At 41.0% G+C, this 18,660-nt stretch overlaps 1 protein-coding gene and 1 pseudogene across 2 annotated transcripts in view; both read right to left on the bottom strand.

Annotated features, from left to right (window-relative positions):
• LARGE1 (LARGE xylosyl- and glucuronyltransferase 1) overlaps positions 1-18,660 on the bottom strand; it is a 515,425-nt gene that overhangs the window by 273,231 nt on the left and 223,534 nt on the right. Inside the window, exon 5 of the mRNA XM_008064872.2 lies at positions 18,057-18,180. Within this exon, the coding sequence (XP_008063063.1) occupies positions 18,057-18,180 (124 nt within the window). The remainder of the gene's footprint in view (positions 1-18,056; positions 18,181-18,660) is intronic.
• Positions 69-1,754, bottom strand: LOC103267268 (annotated as a pseudogene). The gene has a single exon (XR_504744.2). The product of XR_504744.2 is annotated as a eukaryotic translation initiation factor 3 subunit L pseudogene (transcript).

The following is an 18,660-nucleotide window of genomic DNA, read 5'->3' as shown; positions in this document are numbered from 1 at the left end:
ACGGCTGATCTAGGTGAAGGTTTCAGGATAGCAAAACAGATTCCTGAATAATATGAGTGTGAACACCTTCAGGGTCTCCGGCCCATCTTCTTCAGGGTTCGATTAAGTTCCTCAAATTTGTGTATCTGATGAATAAAGAAATCTCCATAGCACCTGGTGACCTTGGGTATCTGCAATGTGGACCACGTCCTTGTCAATGTAGAAGTCAACCTCAGAGGCTGAGTGAAATTCACCATCTAAGGCGGAGATGCCACTGATCCACACCAGGTTCTTCATCTTGTGTTTGAAAACAAGAAACTGGATCCGGAACTCCTGCTCTGGGAGGTCCAGGAAGCTGGCCAGCTTGGCCACAAGCATGGTGGAGTAGAGCTTGAGAAAGCTGCAGATGGTTGAGAGCTGGGCTTGGTGTTGCACTTCATCAGAAAATACCTTCAGCTGCTGCGGGAAGGGCTCTTTGTGGTTGTTAGGGTGCACGTTGTCATAGTTGGGCACTACAGGTGACAGGAACGTGGGGCAGGAGTAGCTAAAAAGTTCCTGGTAGACTTGTGAGCATCTTGTCACCATATTTTTCCGGCAACTGGAGGTGAATGGTCTTGTCGATATGCATGGGGTACATGGTGAGGGCGATGGCCACTAGTGCATGCATCTGCTCATTCTTCTTGTTAATCGTCTCATACTGACAGGTCCTCTGGATATAAAGGAGGATGTTAGCAAAGAAGTTGATGGCATCCTGGTAGCGACACATCATCAAATATGCAAAACCAACATAATAGTATGTGGTGACTTGGCACTCTGGCACACAGGAATACATGCTCTTCTTGTTCAGTTTGATATTCTCCAGCACTCTGATGGCCTGGTAGTAATTCCCTAGCAGGGAGTGCAGGCGCAGAAGCCCCACCAGGCTGAAGTAACCAAGCATCTTGTAGAGGGAGTGCCATCCATACTCCCCAGCCACACTCTCAAGGTCACCTCCACTTGTGCACACCTCCAACTGAAGATTGATGTTGGATTTGTCTACCAGGGAATGAAGGGCATTGAGGACACTGTGAACATTTCAGATTTTGAGATTGGAATGAAGGAAGTCAATCTCCTCCTCTGACTTCTTGGCAGTCTTGCAGTGGTACTGACTAAATGACTGAAACTGATAGATGAATTCAGCAATGATATCCCACAGCCACTGATTGGGTAGTTCAAGGGGAGCAGGACCATCAGCATTAAGAATGTAGTTGAAGAGACTGCAGTCGTTGTAATAGAATTCAAACCTCTGCTCCAAGGAGGGTCCCCCACTGACTGTGTCACATATGTGCCTGTAATATAATTCTTTGTATAAAATCAGGAAGACAGCATCATTGCCAACCTGTGGAGCAATGGCTTTAGCTCAGGCCAAGGTGTATTCTTGAAGAACCTTTCAGTCAGCTTGGTCCAGCTGTTCTCATAGATGTCCTGGATCTCATACACCTTCTGGTCAATGACATCGCTGGAGACACGACTGGCCTGTAGCTCATACATGTTCTGGTCAATCAAATCCGAGACGGTTTTGTGGAAATACTGGATGAAGTTTTTGATCACCTGATAGGTCTGCTGTTCATATTGACGTTCATAAGCAAGGTCCTGTTTTGGATCTCCTGTGTGCATATCATAGTCGCCCGGGTAAGAATAGGGATCATAAGCCGCCTCAGACTCATAATCATCAGCGAGATAAGACATGGCTGCAGCACTCGCAAGCCTCTCTTACAGAAACGGCAGCACCCATGATAGCCATAATTCCCACGCAGATTGGACCCCAGAATATGGGGTGCTTTTTTTTTTATTTTTTGAGTTGGGTTCTCACTCTGTCACCTAAGCTGGAGTGCAGTGGCATACTCACAGTCACTGCAGCCTCCACCTGCTGAGCTCAGGTAATCCTTTCATCTCAGTCTTCCAAGTAGCTGGAACTACAGGTGTGTGCCACCATGCTTGGCTAATTTTTTGATTATTGTAGAGACGAGGTCTTGCCAAGTTGCCTAGGCTAGTCTTAAACCCCTGAGCTCAGGCAATCCTTTCACCTCTGCTTCCCAAAGTGCTGGGATTACAGCCATGAGCTACCATGCCTGGTTTATGTGGTACTCTTATACACGGGAATACACAGTGCTGCCCCCACACAGGTAGAACAAGAGGGTTTCTATTCCATCACCTATCTGTTTGAACCCAATACTCTTTCTTTCCCTCCCCCTGTTCCTTTCAAGACTAAGGAATTCTCTTTCTTTCCCTCCCTCTGTTCCTTTCAAGACTAGGGAAAGCATATTTTAAAAAACTGTGCTATGACAGAAATTTGGTAAAATGCAATCAAAGCAAAACAAAAACACTGGAATACCTGTACCCAGAGGTAACATATTAAACAGTAGTCTATGATCTTCCTTTTTGAATAAAACTACACAGACACCTTTACATTTTGAGTGGAAATAGTTTCCTGTTTGTTTTAAAGCTTAGTAATAAATCACAAGTATTCCCCTTTTATTTATCCAAGCAATATTCAACTTTGTTATTCAATCAATAAAAACCTTATTTTAAAATGATTTTGAAAAGACTGAAACATCCCATTGTGAAGGTGTACCACAACCTATCTACCCTTTCACCACTGCTGGGATTTAGGTTGTGTCTAAGCTTTACTACTGCAAGCAAACAATACCATGAAGAAATCCTTTGAGTCCACTTCTATTACCTCAGGGCAAGGAATGTCTGCATTACTGAGCATATATATTAAGAATCTTTAGATGGATATTGCCAAAATATTAAAAAGGCTATTCTGATGTTCATTTACAATAAACACTTTCATAAGAATTGGTCTTAATGGATACTTGCCAATAATAGGTAATAAAAACACATAAGAATCTTTGCAATTTAGATTTAAAAATCTAATTTTCTATGTCTTTGAATATTTAGTGATGTTGTTTTATTAATATATATTTTATTATTTGGATGTCTTTTGTGAATTCCTTATTATTCTTTATTCATTTTTCTGTATAATTTTCCTATTCATTTGTAAAAGCTCTTTATATGTTATATGTCATATCTGCTTTGAGTATAATTTTCTCAACTTATCACTTATCATTTAATTTTGTTTCAAGGGTTTATTCAGTTTTTCCCCTTGATTTTCTGGTTCCAATTAACAAATTCACTAAAATTTTTCTTCAAGAATTTTTTTTCATTTCTCTTGGACATACAGAAATCACACTTACTCTTAGACCAAAACTTTCATATTTTTCTTCTAATTTTGTTTAATGTTTATGTTTTTAAACTAAAGTCTTTAATCAAAACAAATTACACACACACACACACACACACACACACACACACACCCCCTGGCAAAAGCCTATTTGATCATTTTCCAAATGCTCAATCACAATAATGCCTCCTGCTGCATAATTCACTTATTCTCTATAGTTGGAAATTCTTCCTTGAGCTAAAGTTGAGGCCAGGCATGGTGGCTCATGCCTATAACCCCAGCACGTTGGAAAGGCCAAGGCAGGAGGATTTCTTAAACCCTGGAGTTTGAGACTAGCCTAGGTAACATGGTGAGACTTCATCTCTCAAAAAATTTAAAAATTAGTCAGTTGTGGTGGCACTCACCTGTAGTTCCAGCTACTCAGGAGGCTCAGGCAGAAGGATTGCCTGAGCCCAGGAGGCAGAGGCTGGGGTAAACTATGTGCCACTGCATCCCAGCCAGGGTGACCCCAACTCAAAAAAAAAAAAAAAAAAAAAAAAGGAGAAAGTTGATAGATATGCAGAACATATCATTCTTCCCATTCTTCCTTTTTATGTTCACAGCAAGATAAAAGTAACTTCTCAAGGAACTCTTCCCTGCTGAGTCGATCCGGCTCAGAATCCTTACCAAGACTGACACACAGGTGGCATGATAACCTAAAGTAGGGAATCCACTTATTAACAGAATGGTGGGCCCAGAACCTTTCCCTGAGATGCCAACTAAACTTTAGAGGACAGCTGGAGAGGTAACATCTCTATTTCAGGTAAGATGGCAAACTAGATAACACTCACACCCTCACAGTGAAAACTTCTTAAAAGTTAAATACATATGTATGTGTGTGTGTATATGTGTGTGTTTGTGTAAAACTTGAGTCAGCATGGAAACAAAACTACAAATATTAAAAACGAGTCTAAGCTGAAAAATCAGAATATATGTAATTCCTGACACCAGGCACTGCCCCGAGGCCGGCTGCTCTTGAAGCTCTGCTTTCACTGCTGTGGGAGTACAGGAGAGAGAAGATAAGGCCCAGGTCTTGCTTAATAAGGACACGTGCATGAAGTTAAGACCCCAAATCCTGTACTCTTAGCGTCTAGGTCATTTAGAAACAAACTCCAGCACACAAAAGGAAGGAGCAGCAAACACTGAATTTTGCCTTGATGGTCACTAAGGTGGGGTCAGGGCTGGTGGGGGCCTGCCCTGAGAAATAAGCACCTCCAAGCAGTAGACACAAAATGCTATGTGGGCTGAACTCAAGCTACCTATTAGGTCTGACAGACCTCAAGTGCAAAATTTAATTCAAAGTGATAAGGACTGACAGTGCCTCAGGCAATTGGCAGCAATCAATGCAAATATTCTTTCAGGCAAACACAACATTACACCTCAATACTTTCATAAATCAGCATGGAATTTTATACAGTGTTGAGTTGCCCTGAGTCAGAGTGAAAAGCCCAGGCCAAGGGCCGGGCTGAAGAACTCACTTCCTCTTTCTGACACACCACAGATAAGTCTTGGTCAATTTTGTCTCTACTCAGTTCCTCATCTACCACAGATAATTGGCACAGCACTGATTTCAAGGGGTTGTGAGAACTAAATGATAAAATCTACACTCAATACTTAGTAATGTATCCAGGCAGAGTGGTACATGCCTGTAATCCTAGCACTTTGGGAGGCCGATACAGGAGGATTGCTTGAGCCCAAGAGTTCAAGACCAGCCTAGGCAACACAGCAAGACCTTATCTCTAGAAAAACAAAAAACAAAAAATAAGCCAGACCTGGTGGTGCATGTCTGTAGTTCCAGCTACTCAGGAGGTGGAGGTTGAAGGATCCCTTGAGCCCAGGAAGCCACAGCAGCAGTGAGCTATGATCATGCCACTGCACTCCAGCATGAGCGACAAAATGAGACCATAACTAAAAGAAGAAAAAAAAAAAAACCCCAAAAAACAAAAAAACTATATCTGGAATGTGATAAGTGCCAAATAAATGGTGGTTATTATTGCTATTTTATTACCATTTTTCTATGCATATTGTTGTATACAATCTTATTCGTCCTTTTGTTTATTAATATTTCATCCACTGTTTACTATTAAATTCACCAGAGGTTTGCCATCTTCTTATACATGAAAATTAAGTCCAAATTAATATTTTAGTTAGCCATAATTAATTAATTAATTAATATTTCTAGTGTTTTCAGTTCCTTATTTTTCTTACTTCACAGGATTCTGCTATTAACTCTACTTCCCTTCTGCTTTCCTTAGGGACACACCATTGTTCACATTTCAATTACTGAATGGAATGTGAGATCCATTTATCATCTTCTTTGTTTTTGAATAATGAAAGAATTGAAGGCTATTAAAACATCTCCAGTGACAGCTTTGGGCACATTCCATAAACTTTAGTGTGAAATGTTCCTCTTCTGCTATTATCAAAACAGGCTATAATTTTTGTTTTTATTTCCTTTTGGATTAAATAAGCATTTAGGAAGATTCTTCACTCTTCCCTAATATCCAAGTTCTCTGAACCTCCCATTTAAGTTTATTTGTGATATGTAGTCTTGCTGTACTGTGGTCAAGAGTGGAGCCTATGTAATGTTTATGGTTTGAAACTTAATGAGGTTTTCAGTGCGCTCATATACTGTCATCTGTGTAAATTTTTTTCATGAATACTTGAAACTCTCTTCTTATTCCATTTGATAGATGTGCAGTTTGGTATCTAATAATGTTGTGTTTTCAAAATTATTTTTGCCATTAACAAATTTATTGCCTTTTCTGTAGCTGAAACTCTCCCAACATATTTCATATTTCTATCAATGTTTGTTTGATGTATTTGGAAGCCTTCAACTTAGAAAATAACTTGATTATTATATTATCCTTTGGGTATTAAGCCTGTCAACTTAAAATTATTAATTTTAATCTAATTAAGTATATCTTATATTTGAGTTAGCCTGAAATTAACAAATCCACAACATATTGTCTTCACAGAGCTGAGACATCTTAATATACATTTTATTTTAAACTTTGTAGGATTTTTTGGTGTTTTGTGAAGACAGTAAGTACACAGTTATTTCTATTTAATTAAGAATTAGAGTTTTATCTAGTCATAGAGGAGTTTAAAGCATTTTCTCATTTATTTAAATAACTGATGTTTGGTTTTAGTTCTGTAATAATATTTTTAGGTATTCTTTTTCAGCTTTGAAAAAAATTTATATATTATTACAATTTACCCCCTTTAAAACTACAATTCAACTTAACAAATGCATATACAGTTTTCAATGACCGTAGCAAACACTTTATAAAACAATTTAGTAACCTTCAAAAATTCCCTCCTGCTACTTTCTAGGTAATTCCTACCACACCACTCTCTGGTTTCTATCAACTTCTTATCTGCTTTCAGGAATGCCATATAAATGAAATCCTTTAACATGCAGTCTTTTGTGTTTGGCTTTTTTTACTTAGCATAATACCTTTTCATTGGTATTGCTGCATGAGTAATCAGTTCGTTCTTTTTCATTGCTAAGATATATCACAATTGTTTCCAGTGTATGAGTATGCCAAATCTCCAGCTGATTGACATTTAAATTCTATGAATAAAGCTGCTGTGAATATCCACATACAAGCTCTAGAGTGCACATATTTTTACTTCTCTTAGATGAGTGCCAAAGAGTACAACAGCTGGGTCATATTGTGAGTATATGTTTAACTTGTTAAGAAACTGCCAAACTGTTTTCTAAAGTGGTTGTACCATTTTACTTTTCAACCCAAAATGTAGAAGAGTTGCACATCCTCACCAAAATTTTTCACTGTCAGTCTTTTTAAATCTTAGTCACTGTAGTGGGTGTGAAGTGGTATTGCATGATGGCCTTATTTTGCATTTTCCTGATGACAGATGATAAGTTTTTTCAGAGATTCAGTGGACATCCCTATCCCTCCTTGGCTGATGCGTCTCCTAAAATAAGTTGCTCTTTTCCCCAATATTTTCTTGTTATTGCTGTAAGACTTCTCTATATATATCAGATACAAATCTTTTATCAGATAGGTGCTTGGCAAACACTTTATCAAAGTATGTAGAGTATCATTTTATTTTCTTATTAACGTCTCTGGAAGGACAAAAGTTTTCAATTTAGATGAAGTCCAATTTATCAATTTAAGTTTGTGCTTTTTGTGTTCTATTTGAGAAATTTTCGCCCAACTTAAAGTCACTATGATTTTCTCTGTTTTCTTCTTTAAGTTGTATAGTTTTAGCTCTTAAATTTAGTTGTCAGATTCATTCCAAGTTAATTTTCCTATGTGATATAAAGTGAGGGGTAAGGTTCATCTGTTTCCCTTGTGGATACACAATATTACAACATCATTATTTTTTTCTTTTTCTTTGTTTTCTACCTGTTTTATATAGACTTTGTTTCATTTGCAACAATTATCTTCAACAACTTAATTCTTTTTTTTTTTTTGAGTTGGAGTCTCACTCTGTTGCCCAGACTGGAGTACAGTGGCTGCTCCTGGCCACTGGAGCCTCGACCTGCCGGGCTCCGGTGATCCTTCTGCCTCAGCCTTCCGAGTAGCTGGAACTACAGGCACGTGCTACCACGCCCAGCTAATTTTTTGATTTATTGTAGAGATGAGGTCTCGCCAAGTTGCCCAGGCGGGTCTCAAACCCACGGGCTCAGGCAATCCACTCACCTCAGCCTCCCAAAGCGTGCGATTACAAGCTAATTCTAATTCTAGTTATTTCAACAGTGGTTCCCTTTGAGCTCTGCAAAAACATCTTGCTTTCCCCAGGAAAACCAAGGTGAAGGCCTGAAAGACAGCACTTGAGTCACCCCACAACCTCCCCACAAATTTAACAGCTTTTAAATCCAATCTGCACTTCCCAGAGTATTTTAAAATGACTGTGAACAGCATGTTATTTGTGCATGTTTTCAAGACAAGCTTTGGCATTTGCATTCAGCTTTGCAACTGCTCAAACCAATTATTTACAGATCATTCTATGTATAACTTCTTTCAGTATACACTCCCTGCCCCTTTAGTATAAGACCTTTCCATTCTTGAATATTTGCTTTGATTACTTTTTTGGGTAGCTGACAAACAGCATAGTTTCTTCAAGAGTTCTTGCATAACATACCATTTTTAGTTCTCTTTAAACATAAGAGAACTTGGTTCGTATTCTTGGGACTCTATTTTGCTCAAAACTCTGCAGGCATTTTATTTGGACACTGTTATTACAGGTAGAATTTGTATTCATTTAAGATAATATGATTCTCTCCACACTTTGCCCTTACCTTACAGTGCAGTGTTAAAAGTCAAGTTCTATACTTTGTCCACAGACATTACCAACCATATGTGTCTCCTCAAATGTGGCATGTCCAAATTGAGATGTATAAAATATCTACTGGACTTTGAAGACTTAGTGCATTAGTAATTTTAAAAATACTGATCACATGTTGAAATGATAACATTTCAGATAAATTAAATGTATTATTCAAATTTGTTTCACTTGTTTCATTTTGGTTTTTAAAGCGTGGCTTTGAAAATTTAAAATTTCATAGATGACTTACCATTGTATTTCTACCAGGCATATTCTATTCAAGAGTGAGACTGCTCAGCTTCATATTTTGGTTTCAAGGTGCACTAGCCAAGTGATAAGAACAAGTCTCTGTTATAAGTTTCCATTTCCTCACCTGGAAATGGCTTCTTGTAGGAATAAAAGAAGATTATGGATGTTAAGCATATTATGCTGGCACATAATCACCTATTATTAATGAGAATTATTATTCTTAAAGGAAGGATTTTGCTTTAATCCTTGCAATTCAAATATTTTTCTAGGGTGTATGCTAATGCTGGCAACTTATCACTGATGTTAACTGGCTGGTACAATCTGCATGCATACAATTCTTTTCATCTCTTGACAATTTATCTTGAGTCTCACCATGCTATGAATGAAGCATCCAACACACCTAGAAAAACAGCCGGGCTCAGTGGCTCAGCCTGTAATTCCGCGCCTTGGGAGGCTGAGGTGAGTGAATTGGATTGCCTGAGTCCGCGGGTTTGAGACTTGCCTGGGCAACTTGGTGAGATCTCATCTCTACAATAAATTTTAAAAAATCAGCCAGGCGTGGTAGTGCGCGCCTGTAATTCTGGCTACTCAGAAGGCTGAGGCGGAAGGATCGCCGGAGCCCAGCAGGTCGAGGCTGCAGTGGCCGGGAGCGGCTACTGCACTCCAGTCTGGGCGACGGAGTGAAACTCCAACTCAAAAAAAACAAAAGAAAAGAAAATTAGTGCCCAGAACCCCTCATTTTCACTAACTTTTCATCAAACCACTTCAGTCACTCCATCCCAGGCTAACATGCAAAAGAAAAAAAAAATACTTCATCTCAACTACCAGACCTCTAACATTTCACTCCCCAAATCTAACCTTTTAACTTCCCAAAGTATTTAGACAAAGACTGTTCTCATGGCAAAAATTTCCTAACCTCATAATAATTTCCAGTTCATTCTGCCCATTACTTTCTCACTATCTGTCAAACACTTTCAAAGTTCATCATTATAGCCACACTCTTGAATCAAGAAAGATGTATGTTTTGGTAGGTGAGAATTATGGTACATGAGAACAGCATTGCACAGAAGACCAGAATAACAAGATTTTAGCATCAGTTCCACCTCTGACTAGTAGCATTCTGCTAATTCTTTTGGTTTATTCTTTACTAATAAAATGAACACTTGCCCTCTCTATAGCAAGAGAGGAGAACACAATTAAATTAGGTACATGAAGCATTTCCTTCTTTATCAAGGTGAATGAACTAGGAACAGGAAGACCTGGCAAGTAAGAATGAGAAGAAAACAATGTTCAAGATGGAAAAATATTAGTCAGGTGATACCTGATTGCTTTAAATAAGTTTACATCTCAGACCAATTATAGCTCCAAGTAGGGCATGTCATGTATGTGGATCTGTGATCAGAAGAACCACAGAAAATGATCAAGATATGGAATAGAAACAAAATGGAGCACATTCAATTGAGCAGCATAACAACCTGGAAACTGTTATTACACAAACAGGTCAGAAGACATATAACTGTCAACTAGGCTCCAAGCACTGTCGTTTGGGGTAATGTTGAAGTCACGGGGTGAGGATTAGTAACAAGAGAAGACTCAGTAGATAAGCCAGTCTTCATATAACTGGTTAACTCACCTTGTGCAGCCCCAGTGCACAGAACCCATGCATTTGTTGACAGCCCCTACTGGCCAGGTTTTGTCCTAAGAGCTGGGTACACAGATAAAAGTTACAGACCTTGCCCTCCAGGTTCTCACAGTCTAGCAGAGAAGGCAGATAAGTTAACAGACAAATGACACATGACTGCATTTAGTCTTTATTGATGCTTAGGAAGACCAATGGGAGGGGGAATGAAAAAGATGAAGACTTCAGTAAGGCATAAAATGAATATTTCTAATAGGGTTTCTAAATATGGAACAAGGTCCTTTGAGAGGTAATGATCTCTTATCTCTGAAAGTATTCAAAGGCAGAAGATTAATGATCATTTGTATAGAATATTATAGAAGAAAGTGGAAGGTTTTGCCAGATGACTGCCAAGTTACTTCCTAATTAAGATTCTATGATTCTCAAAAGGGGACAAGGTCCATTCATTAAGAGACTCTGTTATATAAAGAAAAATTTGCCTGTGTCTAAAGTGAATTGATCAACTGACATTAAAAGATTCTTTTCTAATGCAGATTAGAATTCCTGTTCATTGTCTACAATTTTCCATGTCCAATATTTAGCAGTCAAAAGTCAGTCTCTTAAATTCAGAAAGGTATATTTTCAAATGCGTCCATTCTGTGATATTGTCCTCATTATGTGAGAGACAAAAGCCCATGACAAAGGCCAGAGGTGGGTTGCTGACCTCACAGAGCCAGTTCCTAGAAACCACACGGATAATCCCAGAACCAGGAAAACAATAAAGAAAATGGAAAAGTGGTAATTTTCCCAGAATTGCATATAACATTTAACCTCTGTCACCCTCCCTGCATAACACAAGAATAAAAAGGAAAGAAGAAATAAGAGCATAAATCCATCAACTATTCCAGAAAAACAAGCCAAAATGTATACCCTCTGAAGAGAGGTTAGTAGTCACTGCTGCAGGAGAAGAGGGGGCACTGACAAGGTGGGCTTGAAATAGAAAAGATTCAAGGGGTTAATTATAATCATCCTCAAATGTATGAAGAGCTGTCACATTAAGGAAAAAGAAGGAAACAGAATCTGTTGAGTGGCTACCCTGTGCTAAGCACTGTGTTTTCCATTACAAGACCAAATTTAATTGCATTTCATCTTCACCAATAAAGGAGAGCTATAGCTACAAATTTTAATAGGCTATTAAACTCTGTATGTATTCACATTATCAGAGAATTCAGAAGGCTACATATAGCTAAGTTGCAGGGCGTGCCAGAGCAGGTATGGGCCGGTCTCACTGGAGATGCTCCAGCCCTGTGGGGGTATCTGAAGTTCAACCATCACCAAGTGTGGTCCCTGTGAACTATATCCCAGGCCTGGCAATCAGAAAACTCAGGCCTGATTTTGGGAAAAGGTATATGCCAGAAAGAACTATATGTGAGATCTTGGGCAACTTATTTGTCTCCCTTGGCTGTATTTGTCCAAAAAGACCCATATGTGTTAAATTTCCTTCCAACCCTAGGCTCCTATGATTTCATATTCTCTTCAATCCCTCCCAGCTGAAAATGCCCACCATCCAAGAAGCATTATCTTCCTATGAAACAGACAGGGTAGACAGACGTTTATCCCCCACACTCCCAGTGAGAGGAACAACACACATTTACCTCCCAATGGACTGCAGGGGGCTGAAAGATTACAGTTATCTAAGACACCCTCTGCCATCCTCCATAGAGACCAGGACAAGGCAATTAAGTATGGCAGGGGGCCAATTTTTAGAGCCCACCATCAAGATGTTCTATAACCACAGTCACGGATCCCACTTCATAATCTCTCTGATGTTGGTAACGAGCAGGCATCAGGTCTAAGAGAAAAGGAGATAAATTAGGGCTCCCACTTGACAGGTGAATCATGAAACAGCCACTGCCCTGGTCACCTTCCTTTGAGAGCTTGGGATCATGTGCACCCAGTGGTGGCATGGGTGTGACTTTCTGGGCCAGCTAGGGCAAGATCAAAGGCTGGTAGACAGGCAGAGCCCTGCCTGAAAACTGGCAAAAAGTGTTTGGATGATTTAAAAACCAAGTGTCTAGAGTGATGCCTGTTTCATTTGGAATAGGATTCTTGGATGGAAGTGACAGGGCCATTCCCATTTTCTGCAACGTCCTTAGAAGGTTCTTTTATCCCCTGCAGGTAGTTCCACTCCCAGCAGGCCTTTAAATGGTGGGTTCATGGTTAATGCATTTGTTCTTCAGAACAGCAAGAAAAGGAACCCCACTGAAAGTTCAGAGGGCCCTTGTCTAGGACACAATGACAGTGCCTTAGCCACAGGGTGGGAAATACAACATAAGAGAAGGAGCAAGAATTGTGGAGTCAGAAAATTATAGGTTTAAATCCTGGCTCTGCCATGTACCAGCGAGGAGATATGGAGCTAGCTAATCTTCCTAAGCCTCAGTTTCCTTATATATATATAATGGGATAACAATAGAACCTACTCCACAGAGTTGTTGTAGGAGTACTAAGAGAGAACCACTTAAAACATGAGAAACTAAGTAAATGATCCATAAGCAACAGTTTTTAGACCACAGTCCATGTGATTCAAAGTAACAGAAAAGAGGAATTGGGAGTTCAAGTGCAATGTGACAGTGGTAACTTCATTCCCCAGTGGCTGTGGCCCACATCTCCATCCTTCACTTAGATCTGCATGACATCCACTGTCTACCAAATTATATAATCCCCTATCTCATCTCATTTCATTTGGAAAGGGAAAAGTCAAATATCAGCCTTGGCACTTTGCAGCTGCTAACCTTAGGCAAGTGCTCTTCAACTCTTGTGCCTCAATGTATGAACTACCTGTGAGATGCAGGTAATCATACTTCTCTCTTCACCCGGCATGGGAAGTGAGTGACAACACACACCATCTACAAGGCTCTGCACACAAATAAGTTCTCTTCCTCCTCTGTTGATGGGACCTGAGTGTTTTGAGTGGAGTTCAGAGCACAGAGACATCCTTCCTCTGTTGTAGCCTGTTGATTCGAGTGCTCGGAGGCTGGAAATAAACGGGCCATGTAAACATCAGGAAGACCAATGAGCATTTCACAGGCCACAGAGCTAGGCAGGCTGGGCCATTGCTATTTGCAAATTCACACTAATTGGTCATTACAGAAAGTGTACCAGTCTACTGCGAATTTACCACAGGATGTTTTTAATCATGTACCAATCCCTCACAAATTTCCTGTTCCCTATTACTCCATTCTCTAGCACTAACAGATATAACAAGGGGCCCACAGAAGCATTTCTGAGAAATGCCATTTCCAACAGCTGTACAAAGTGGTTTCTCGGAGCTGTCTCAGAGGAGGCCGTCTTGTGTACCTGCTGAGGGTACCATCAGACACGTTTCCTAAGCGCAACTGCAGAACACAGCACGAGTCCATTTCTCTCCTGTTCTTCCACCTTCCCTAACATCATCTACTGGATGGTGTTTAAAATGTTCCCTTTCCACAGTTCTTGTTATGGAAAGGCACTCACTCACCTGTCCCAGGTCTGCTCTTGAGGCTTGGGCTGATGCACCGGGAGCTGTTTCATCTATGCTGCTGCAAATACCTGGCTGTCCACACAAGGCACAACAGGCCTCAGGAATGTGGTGGTGGAGAAACCCCTTGCTACTGGTTCCCAGCTCTAAACTCATTGGGTACCAGTCAGTTAGCAAACACCTTCATAAGCCAGGCACCACACCAGACACCAGGGTCACAAAGGAGATGAAAATACAAACAGACGTGATCCTGGTTTTGAAGCTTATGGTATGAGGGAAAGACAGATGGACATTTCTCAGCGCATCATACAAACACAAGAAAGATGACACTGATAAGTTTAATGAAGAAATGTATGTGAGTGCATGAGAACATGTAACAAAGGAACCTTTAGGAGGTGATGAAGGCAGGGAAGGTTTCCTTGAGTAAATGCAACTTGAGCAAAAGAACTCAGGATTAATTAGCAATGGGGGAGAGAAAGAAAGCTGGGGAACAGTTTCCAGAGAGAAGAAATAAACGTGCACACAGGCCCCCTGGTGGGAAGGAAGGAGCAAGGCAAATCTGAAGCACTGGAAGTGAGAAAGGATGCAGTAGTGCCAGACCAAGTCGAAGAGGCAGGAGCCAGTGTGTGCAGGGAGATGAGACTCACTTAAGGTCTGTGGTCTCTATCTTAAGAGCAGCAGGAAGCCAGTGAAGACTTTACACAGAGGAAAGGGGAGGCATGACTGGGCTTGTTTTCTGGAAGCTGACTCTTGCTAATGACCAAGAATAGATTAGGAGGAGGAGAGGTGAACAGAGCAGGAGGGAAGAGATTAGTTAGGAAAAAAGAAATAGTCACTGTGCCGGGGAAAGATCACAGAAGCTTGGACTAGATTCAGGGGAGGTGGAGTTAAGCCAGTACCCGGGACAGGGCATGGTTAGATCCAGGGTGAGGGAAAGGGACAAGTCAAAGAAGAGCTCTCAGCTCTGGATCAGCAACTAAGTAGATGAGTGAGGCACCATGGGATGGAACCTGCTTTTGGAAACCCCAGGACTTCCATGAGGAAGCCACAGATGGGGATGGAGACCCAGGCTGAGGGAGCGGGCACAGACCATGTCTTGGTTGCACTGGATCATGTAAAAATTATCACTGTTGTTATCATTATTATGGAAAAATTATTTTTTATAAAATGCTTTCATCTTCATAGGGCTATTGGATTCTGACAATTGGTCTCTTGGAATTCAGCAATATGAGGGAGAAGTGATTCACAGTTAGGTGAATAAAAGGCAGGTGTCAGGGACCTTCCAGAGTTATCAGTAGTAGAGGACAGGACTCTGAAGATAATGTTCTTTTGAACAGATGAGATCATTTCTTATTTTAATTATTGCTTTTTAAGTCATAGGGTCTTTATTTCTAATGGATAAAAATCCAATATGGATAAAATATGGGTAAAATAATGGACAGCTGGTCCACCAAGATCAAGTGGGCAAGAGACAGTCAGAGCATCAGTGTTTCTTCTCCCTCTCCCTTTCATCCAAGACCTCATGGAAGTCCTGGGGTTTCCAAAAGCAGGTTCCATCCCACGGTGCCTCACTCCTTCAATTCCCAATTGCAGTGGATTTCGCAACAGGCCACACCGCAGGAGCATGTTAAGTTGTTCCAAATTTGGCTGCAAAGGGAGGTGGCCCGTGTTCAAGAACCTGCCATGTGGCAGGCACTGGGTCACCTCATCTGACCCTTTACTTAGAGGCTGGCACAGTCCCCACCCATTTGACAGCTGAGAGTGCCACAGTTCAGACCCAGCTAGATCATTCTGTAGTGGTAAACCAGGATTCGAGCTTGAGGTATTTTCCAACCACTTTATGTGAGTGTGTGTTTTCCAGTGCAGCAGGTGCAGGCTTGCAAGGGGCACAGCACTGGACCGCCAGGAGAAAGGCGAATGCCGAACGCAGAGGCAGAAGCAGTCTTCTGTGCCAGCTGCTGCTCCTCCTCCCCTGTTGCTTTTCCCCAGAGTATTGGCTCCAAGACCCTGGGAGACAGAGTGGCTTGCTTTCACCTTAATTAGCGTGGCAATTTGCTAAATTTTGTTTTTCCCTTTTTAAGAGTGTTAATCAATTTTAGCTCAGAATAGATTGGAATGGCACGCAAATTACCACGACAATCCCCAAATGCTAAATTCTGAACATCTCGATCAACCTCGAAGCCTGAAATATGTGAAAATCAGACACTCTGGCCGGCATCTCAGCGATCTATTTAAAATGTTATGGCTCTAAAATGAAAAGAGAATGGCTTTATAAAGTTTAGAACAAGCAATTTGCCAGATCAGCCTCATACCTAGGAGTTTAGTCCTTCCCAAGGTGATTGGAGACAGAACACCCGTGTATTTTTGCAAAGTTACATGTTCTTCCAATGATGGCAATTTGTTAAACCCACAAGCCTTACAGAGTACCTACTATGCACTGGCAATACGGGAAAGAATAAGACAGGCCTCCTCTCCTGTTACACCATTCAATAGGGTCCAGTTCTTCCTATTTCCTAAAGAAATCAGGGAAGTTTCTAAGAGAAGGTGGTAACACAGCTGTGTCCTGAAGGATGAGGAGGAGTTGTGACAAGACAGATGGAAAGGGCGTGTCAGACGGAAGGAACAGAATAAGCAAAGTCTCAAACATAGACGAGAGGGCAAAGAGAACAAGAGATGTTCTCCATTACTCAGAGTTAAAGCAATAAGAAAGATCTGACAGCTGAGTTCCGTGGTTCAGCCTGTAATTCCAGCACTTTGGGAGGCCGAGGTGAGAGCACTGCCTGAGCCCACAGGTTCAAGACCAGCCAGGCAACTTGGTGAGACTCTGTCTTTATAATAAATAAAAAATTAGCCGGGTGTGGTAGCACACACCTGTAGTTCCCTCGACTTGGAAGGCTGAGGCGGAAGAATTGCCTTAGCCCAGCAGGTTGATGCTGGGGTGGCCGTGAACATGCCACTGCACTCCAGCCTGGGTGAGTGAGACTCCAACGCAAAAAAAATTAATAAATAGAGTAATAGGAAAGATCTGCAGGAATGACAAGCGAGAAGACTGGAAGTAGAATCAAGAGCCAGAGTATACATGACTTCTTCATCAGACTGAATCTTAATCATGGTACAAGCAAAGTCACACTACAAAAAAACTTTAAGCAACAGAGATGACCACATGGGTTTCATTTGGTTGAAACGCTCCAGCATATCATAATCTTTAATATATATTTAGCAAAGTGTTTTTACTTATTTATTTAAAATGTTATTTATCTAAAATGTTTATTTGATTATTTTAAATTTTATTTATTTATTTTAAACTTGATTGATTGAGTAGAGGTCTCTCACTCTGCCGCCCAGTCTGGAGTAAAGTGGCACAATCATGCCTCACCACAGACTCAACCTCCTGGGTTCAGGCGATCCTTCTGCCTCAGCCTCCCAAGTAGCTGGAACGAAAGCTAAGCATCACCACACACTCAGCTAACTTTTTTGTTTTTTTATAAATATGAAGTCTCACTATATTCCCCAGGCCGGTCTCAAACTCCTGGCTCAAGCAATCTTCCTGGTTCACCCTCCCAAAATGCTGACATTACAGGCATGATCTATCATGCCTGGCCTAGGCAAAGTCTATTTAAAAGCATATTTAATATATTCTCTCATTTGAACCTTTTAACCATCCCATGAGGTTGACACTGCATCTACCTTCCTACTGATAAGAAAACATATCCTGCAGAGATAGGTGATTTACTTTGTGTCTTATGAGTAAATAATAACACACAAATTCAAACCCAGGTTCACTGGGGTCTGTGTTCAGCATTTACCTCATCGGGTAACAGAATTCTCTAGACAACAGCTACCACAGACCGCTTTCAGATTATGTACCAGGTCAAATGGTCTCCAGCTTCTACAGAAAGTCTTGGTGGCCAGAATTGCCTAGACCAGTACGGATTCTGAGCTAATGGAATGGACACTTGAATGCTTTCAAAAATAAAAGCAGATTCCAGGGGCAAAGAACCTCAGTTACATTCTGGATGCCTTCAGTTAGGAGCTTGGAGTTTACTGTTGCTATAGTCTACTAAACCACAAGCAAGAAAAGTTTCCAGCTGGAGGAGATCAGAAAGACAGCTCATCCTTCCTACCCATACCTTGAGCTCGTCTGCATTGTAGAAGTCCACGCGCACAGCAGGCACCATCCAGGTCTGGAAGAGTGTGGCCAGGATCTGCTCCGCGGTGGAGTCAGCAATGAGGTGGAAGTGCAGGGGGTTTCGTCTGCGGGGAGGGGGTAGAAAGGACAGTCAGAGGGAGCATTAAGGCCTTTGAAGTCCTACTGCAAAAACCACCCCTTCCTACTTCTTACATGAGGCTAGTTTCCATTGTGAACATAAATCAGGCATGTTCCCAAACCAGTACATCCTGTTGAGGATGTCAGGGTTAAAACAGACAAGAGACATCTCCCCCAACCTCAGCATTTCAGAGAGGTGACACCCAACCACCAACCATTGGTGGCATCCAATTCAAACCAATCACCACACCTATTACTAAGGTATCTGTGTTTCTAGAGCATACGTAACTATTTGGTCAACCTATCTACCACCTGGATATATCAGCTTCAATGCAGAAACACACCGACAGAGGGCAAAGGCTTTTTGACTGGCTGCAGGCAATTGGCGAAAGACTTCTATCACAGCACCATGATACGATCTGTCTTCTGCCTGTTCTTCTCCAAAAGCAAACCAGGCTTAAAGATGG

The sequence above is a fragment of the Carlito syrichta genome, unplaced genomic scaffold (genome assembly GCF_000164805.1).
Source record: "Carlito syrichta isolate Samal-C Ts95f unplaced genomic scaffold, Tarsius_syrichta-2.0.1 Scaffold308088, whole genome shotgun sequence".
Classification (NCBI taxonomy): domain Eukaryota; kingdom Metazoa; phylum Chordata; class Mammalia; order Primates; family Tarsiidae; genus Carlito; species Carlito syrichta.
Note: the sequence above shows the minus strand (reverse complement) of the source record. Positions and strands in the feature narration are given on the sequence as shown.